This window comes from Arachis ipaensis, chromosome B03, assembly GCF_000816755.2.
Source record: "Arachis ipaensis cultivar K30076 chromosome B03, Araip1.1, whole genome shotgun sequence".
In the NCBI taxonomy this organism is placed as follows: domain Eukaryota; kingdom Viridiplantae; phylum Streptophyta; class Magnoliopsida; order Fabales; family Fabaceae; genus Arachis; species Arachis ipaensis.
The window spans coordinates 82,008,410-82,015,933 of NC_029787.2; the positions used below are offsets into that span (position 1 = coordinate 82,008,410).

The 7,524-nt window shown below is 35.4% G+C and overlaps 1 protein-coding gene across 1 annotated transcript; it reads right to left on the minus strand.

Moving 5' to 3' along the window:
- On the minus strand, nucleotides 1,065-1,960 carry LOC107633331 (myb-like protein P). Its single transcript, XM_016336972.1, has 3 exons — nucleotides 1,859-1,960; nucleotides 1,595-1,759; nucleotides 1,065-1,502 (listed from the first exon to the last, which is right to left on the minus strand). Exons 1-3 carry the CDS (start codon nucleotides 1,958-1,960, stop codon nucleotides 1,065-1,067), a joined length of 705 nt encoding a protein of 234 aa, XP_016192458.1.

Genomic DNA, 7,524 nt, shown 5'->3' on the forward strand with positions numbered 1-7,524 from the left:
AATTTATTTAAACTCAAGTTATTATAAAATCAATTATGTAAAATATCTTATTATAGAAAAATTATGTAATAACCTTAATTTATCCAAATTCAAATAATAATAATAATTATAAAAATCAATTTAATTTTTTCTAATAAAATAATTTCTAAGAAATAGTTCAAATTAATAGAATAAATCATAATTAAGTTAAACTTTAATAATCATAAAAATCAATTTAATTATTCTTAGTAAATTAGTTTCTAAAAATAAGGAGCTCCAATTAATAAAATAAATTATAAATTATTTATATTTAGATTTTTCAAAAATGCGGATCGTTATAGATTGCAGAATTAAAGGTTGAGGCAACAGAAGATAAGAAAAAGAGATAGGTGATGGAAAATCTTTTGAGATATCTAATCCAACAACAAGGAGACAATTTGCCACCTGATGTTGCTACAGAGTTGGATTCTTTGGGGAGTGCACTAACTTCATCGCACGCAAGGCCATCTTTTTCTAGCAATCATGACCTGCAATAAAAATAATGAGTTTGAGTCAACTGAAATAGATGGTATTGAATTTAATTTGTTTTAGTATTTAATGTTTATTTTCTTGACATTACCTCATTTTAATTTATAAGGAATAATGAACTTATGACAACTTTATTATATATATTATATTTGCGTATATATATTTATGTTCTTTATGGTATTTTGTTTTTTTATTTGATTTTTTATTTAATTAATTTCTAATAAATTAAACTAACAAAAAACAAACGAAATAAAAGAGGCAACACATGTAGAAATTGACATAAAATGATTAAAAAAATTGGAAAAATGTATTTGGCGGCAGTTCTTAGCCATTGTAAAGCGACTGTAATTTTTTTGCCTACATGCTATTTAGCGGCGGTTTGCTAAAATGATAGACATTTATGTTACCAACTATGGCAACGGGTATAACCACCACAAAACTAAATGCTATTTCGCGGTGATTATTCTAGTGGTTAACATAAGTCACCTCTAACTGTTTACCCGCACCTTATTTTTTGGCGGTTCCTTATCCGCCGCAATATTACTTCAGAACCGCTGCTAACTACCAGAAGTGTAGTAATTGTTTGCATTCTTGTTGTGGATTGATACTAGGACTAGCTCTCTCGACAAGATTTGATGTCTCATTAATTTGCGAATTAGCATTGGATATAGGTTTTGTGTCTTCCTCTCATTTTTTAATTGGATATTTTCCACGGAAGGAGAAGAAGGAATTGTAAGATCGACATCAATCTTTTTAGGAGAAAGTTCTTTCTCGATGGTCTGAGTTTTCAAAGGGTTTCCTTTTTCTTGTTGATCTTTGGAGTCAAATTTCTTGACAGGTTGATTAACTTCTTTTTTTTCATGCAAATAATGCGACAAAATAAGGGCACTTGATGAGGAAGACGATGAAGGCTCCTTCTCCTTCTTGTCAGGAGATTTAGTTCTGATTGGTGTTACGTTCGAAACTGAAAGTGGCTCTTGAGTGGGTTTTTCGACCTGTAGTGATCAGATTATAAGTATCAAAAAATAGTGTTAAGATATGATAGTATGATTTTGTTAAATGGAATAGATAAAGATTATTGAAATACCTCGATCTCTCGAGGTTGTGAGCTAGAAGAGTGTGTAAAACTTGTGGCAGTATTGTTAGAGCTCGAAGTGCTGGAAGAAGCAGAAGAGTTATTAGAATTGTTGGGAGTTTCTTCTATGGGCAAGTTGGTGGATTTATCAGTGTTTTCTTGAATGGAAGAATCCTCCTAGATTGGAGTTTTTTGTTAAAAGAAACATATAATTAATCAAAAGAAAGAAATATGAAAATTTATATAAGAAAATGGAATAGAAGTTTATCGACTTACCTTGCTGCTTTGGACGACTTTTGGTGAAACTTTTTGTACCTTCTTCCTTTTCCAATGCTGCGATGGCTCAACTTTTCTTTTTGAAGTTTTAGAAGTTGGCATGTTGAGGGTGTCTATAGAAGATTTGATGAGACGTTGGAAGATGTATTCTAGTGGTCGATCATAGTGTGAATAGTAATTTCACCATTCAATAAAAGATTTGGTAACATAACTGCTGCAAATGAAGGAAAGAGGGAAGTAATGTTTTCAACACTTTTCATTTTGCTCAAGGCACTTTTCGATTTCTTTTTTCTATCAAGATTTATTTGGCAGAGAGGAGGAGTTTTGTTCGGAAATGGGATAGGGATAGCCTAAGAAAAGCCCATTTGTCTTGCAACATAATGGGGAGCATGAAGAGTAACTCGAAATTGGTTTTTCTTATACTGAGGTATACATGTTGGTATCACTTGAATGGTGAGGAAGTAAGACCATATTTCATCGCTCAACGTTCTGCATCTTCATCGTTATTTTTTAAAACTATTGAACGTCGAAACCAAGTTGGCCTAGATTTACGATCAACAAATGGAGCAAAATTTAATTCTTCATTCTTAAAATATTTGCTCAAGTGTAGTTTCGAAAAACTTCCCAGAAAAATTTAGTGGTGGAATATGAATGGATGAAGTTTGGCTACAAGGTAATCAATTGAACGCCTTCAGTACTTTGCCTTTCAAAAGGAGGTATTCCCCCTTTGTGCTTCATGTGTTTCTCAAAAATTGATGCATTGAGCCAAAGTTTCAATAACCAAAGTGGCCTTCCAGTACTGACTGATGATCTAGTACGAAGGTTGTCAACCATTTGTCCTAATTTATCATATAGGTTTCCCAAAAGTAGCGTGGCCAGATTGAGTTTTTCTTTTCATGAATGAGAGAAGCAAGAGGAATGTATATTTTTTGCATCGAAATACTTCTCGAACAAAAAACTATAGTATTCAACCAGTAGTATAGGAAGGCCACATGCTCATCATCTGTGACTGGTGTGTCTTGCTCTCCTATGTTATGCCTGATGAATTCTCCATAAGAGTTCTTCTCGACAATGTTGTATTTGTACTAAGGTTTCATGTCAAAAGTGATTACAGGACCAATTGATGGAAGCCCTATGATAGCTGCTATGTTGAAAAGCGTAGGTCTGACCATGCCACATGGTAGATGAAAATTCTTGGTAGTTTTGTTCCAAAAGCACAAAGCAGATACAATGGTGTGTTGATGGTTGGAAGCGTGAGAGTCTAACAAGATCATAGATTCCTCAAAACTTCCATTTATTCGTCTCAAAAGGTTCCAGCCTTTTAACCAAGTCATAAAATTTGTATTTTTTAAAGAAATTATGGGGTTGATTTGAAATGAACGAGCATGATCAACAAAGGGGGCTACAAAAAGGTCTTGTTTAATCAGTAAGTCTTGGTTTTTGCTACTAAAAAAAGTGAAAAACCCTTTTCGCTTGTTCCAGGGATTTTAGGGACTGAGGAAGCATTGAAGTTCAATTTCGATAGAAAAAGGGAATAATGTCTTTTTGTCGTTGGTGGTATCTTCTGGATCCTCGATAATGGTGTCTGCTTTAGTTGAAAGGAATTTCAAGCTTAATTGCTTAAAAGATTTTATGGTTTCTTGTTCTTCTTTATGTTCTGCGGGTTGTTTCTCTTTGGCGTTCACCGAAGATGCTGTCAAGGAAGTTGAGGCATCCATTTTTGTACAGTTTGAATAGAGATGGATTTAATTACTAGTTTTCTAAATTTGATTAGAATGAGAAAGGAAAATCACTTGATAATGTGTGAGCCCTAAAATAATTGGTCAGTTTGAATAAAGATTAGGTTTTTTATGAATAAGAAGTTTAAAGAAAACTAGTGAAGGTGGTAAAAGTGTCTAATGGTAACATGAGAATGAGACGAAGAAGAACATACTAGAAAAATGCAGAAGATTAGTAAAAGTTGAAGCTTGGAGTTCTTCGTGATAATGACAGTCGAAGAAGATGGTAAAAAGGAGAACTATTGTTGTTGAAGGTAACTGGTTTTGGAAACTTTTTGAATTTTAAAGGAGAAGGATGTTTGATAAACCTCCTTTGTAGGGTTTATCTTGTGTTGCATTTAGAGCATTTTGATAACCTTTCCTCATATTTATCCAATGAAATAGCATGGTTTTGTGATTGTCTCCATACTTGTGCTTAGATGTGAAAATATGCTTTTTAGACCTTTAATTTGATAATTTTGATTTGTCTTTGATTCCACTAGATGCCTTAATGTGTTTGCTAGTGATTTCAGGTTGAAAAGGGCTAGGAAGAGATCAAAGGAGTGAAAGGAAAGCATACAAAATGGAGAAATCATGAAAAGCCAAAAGTTTGGAAAACCCCATGGGCGCGCACGCGCACTATGCGCTTACGCGCAGATCACGAAATTCTTCAGGGGCGCACGCGCACAGAACTGTGCGCGCACGCGCCGATGACCACACGTGATTTTTAAAGAGGAAAACGTGCTTGGCGATTTTAGAGGGTTTCCAGCCCCATTTGGAGCTGAGTTTTTGGCGGGAAAGAGACTAAAAAGACCAAGGAATGAAGGGGGAGGGGGAGCATCTAACACAAGACACATTAGGCTAGTTTAGTTTTAGTTTTAGAGAGAGAAGCTCTCACTTCTCTCTAGGATTAGAATTAGGATTAGGTTTAGTTCAATAATTTAGATCTAGGTTTCAATTCATGCTTTCTTCTTCTTCTACCTTTCAATTCTATGTTGTTACATTCATCATTCTTCTCTTGTTGTTATTTCTTTCTTCTATTTTGTTTATAGATCCACTCTTGTTCATTCTATTTTCTTTTAATGTAATTTGAGGTAATTCATGTAGATCTTGTTTTCTTTGATTGTTGTTATTAATTCCTTGCAATAAGTAGTTGTTAGATTTCATTGTTGTTATCAGTTTACTTTGCTTTATTTTTATGCCTTCCAAGTGTTTGATGAAATGTTTGGTTGGATTTTAGTGTAGATTTTGTTCCTCTTGGCTATGGTAGAGTAATTAGTGATGCTTGAGTTATCTAATTCCCTTTTTGATTGATAATTAGAAGTTGCTAATTGATTTGGATACCACTAAAGCTAGTCTTTCCCTTGGGAGTTGGCTAGGACTTGTGGAATCAAATTAATTCATCCACTTGACTTTTCTCCATGGTTAGAGGTTAACTAAGTGGTAGTAATGGATAATTTGTGGTCACAATTGAGGAGGATAACTAGGATAGGACTTCTAATTCTCACAACCTTACCAAGAGCTTTCATAGTTATTAGTTTACTTTCATTTCCATTTATGTTTCTAGTCTAAAACCTCAAAACCCCAAAATATAACTCATAACCAATAACAAGACACTTTATTGTGATTCCTAGGGAGAACGACCCGAGGTTCAATACTTCGGTTTATAAATTTAGGGGTTTGTTACTTGTGACAAACAATCTTTTGTATGAAAGGACTATTGATTGGTTTAGAAACTATACTTGCAACGAGATTTGAATTGTGAATTCTAGGCCACACAAAAGTCCAAATCATCAAAATGGCGCTGTTACCGGGGAATTGCAATGGTGTTGTGTTATTGGTTATTGTATATATGTGAATATTGTGAATATGTTTGCCTTTTGCTTCTTTGTTAGTTCTTGCTAGTTTTAGGATTTGGTTTCCTTTGTTTCTTATTTGATTTTATTTTCATTACCTCTTGCTATCATGAATTCTCACTTTGGCTATGAGTTTGGTTCTAATTGTGTTGTAAGAAATGTGGACTTTAATGACAATGTGTACCAAAGATGGAACACTTCAAGATGGGAGGAGCCTCAAGGAATTGATCACTCCTATTGGCAACAACCTCCGGATGCGTATAGGTATAATTTCCATCCTAATGCATGTCAATTTAACAGCTATGGTAAATCCTTTTATGATAATCAATTACCGCCATCATATGACTATGACTCTTATCCTCAACATGAACCTCAACCATTCTCACAAGCCTCTCATTACCAAACACCTTCCTATGATCTATACCCATCACATGACCAATCACCCATACCATATCCTTATGACCATTATGAGCAAGAACCTTTAGAGCCACCACAACCCTATCAAGATTACCACCAAGAACCACCTTAATGCACACCATCTCCATACCCTTGCCAAGAAGAACCACCTTCCTACTATGAACCCTCTCTCCAAAATGATGAACCCTTCTATCCACCCCAAGCCCCAATAGATGACTCTCTCACCTTGCTACTTCAAGGAAAAGCAGATATGCAAAGGAACACCCTAGAGTTTGTGACTAATTTGACTAAGGTAGTGCATACTTTAGCCTACCAATGCTTGAACACTAAAGGTGCTCCCATAGCTATATGTGAGGAATCAGTTGAAGAGCATAGCATGAAGGAGAGATTGGAAACTCCAGTGGAAAATGAAGAATGTTATTTTGTATTAGAGCAATTGGAGGAACCTATGATCATTGAAGAAAAGGAAGAAGTGGTTGAAGATTTAGGAGATGTTGAAAGTCCAAGGGAACGTAGCATCATGGAGCACTCTTCCAAGAAGCTTGATATTGATGTTGAGGAAGGTGCACAACCTCCAAGGCATATCATAGTTGGAGACTTGGAAGAGGCTTATCAAGAGATGGATTCAATCATGGATGAATACCTATCTACAATGGAATCCTCTCCCATTGGACATGATGTTGAAATTGTAGAAGAATGTGCACAACCTCTCATACCTTTGGTGAGCAATGAAGAAGAGAGTGAATCGGACGAGAGCTACCAAGAGGAAAAAGTTGGCATGGTGTATATCAAGATTGAAGAATATGAAAAGGTTGAGCAAGAGATAGATTCATTCATCAATGAATTCCTATCCAAAATTGAATCACCTCTTATTGAGAAAGAAATTGAAGTTCTTGAAGACAACACCAAGCCAAGTGATAAAAGGAAAAATGTTGAAATTGAAGAAGCTTGCGAAGATGTGGAAACAACTAAAGAAGAGCCCAAAGAAGTAGACCTCGCATTGTCTAAGTGTGGGAAGGTCTCCCTCCCTAAGTCACCATCCAACACAACATTCAAGTGGGTAAAATTCTTATCCCTAAGCTTTACTTTCTCACTTGAATATGGTTTAATTGAAAAAGATGGTCAACTTAGAGCTCTTTGTGGAATTAAGAGTAAAAGGGAGTTGTGTAGTGGTTGGAGGTTTGGAATTAGACTCATCAAGGTCAAAACCTCAAAGTATAGGGACTATGATCGGATGAATGCTACTTTACATGGGTCTAGGAAGAAGACTTGGTGTGCTCAAGAGAATTCTATGTATCAACCACCCAGATGGAAGAATCATGACAATCAACTAGAAGATGGGTGTGAAAACAAGATATGGGATCCCGGAGCGAAGCATGTAGACCAACTATGGGAGCTCATATCTTGGGTAGAACTTTGCCCAAGCATGGTGAATTTGGTTGGAATTTCTGTCAACCATTTGAAAAACAATGATCCTTGGAGATTCAAGGATGAGTACAAGCATAAGCCACCATGACAAAGAGCTTCCCAAATATCCAACTTAAGGACTTAAACTAAAAGTGCTAGGTGGGAGACACCCAACCATGGTAAACTCTTTCCATTCTCTTGTATATATACTTAATAAGTGATTTGAGTT

Bases quoted from the DNA above. Each gene is read 5' to 3' on its own strand.
- LOC107633331 (XM_016336972.1), bottom strand. From the start codon at position 1,960: ATGCCAACTTCTAAAACTTCAAAAAGAAAAGTTGAGCCATCGCAGCAT. The intron at 1,760-1,858 runs GTAAGTCGATAA...ACTCCAATCTAG, and splicing joins AAGTCGTCCAAAGCAGCAAG to GAGGATTCTTCCATTCAAGA. The intron at 1,503-1,594 runs GTATTTCAATAA...TGATCACTACAG, and splicing joins CACAACCTCGAGAGATCGAG to GTCGAAAAACCCACTCAAGA.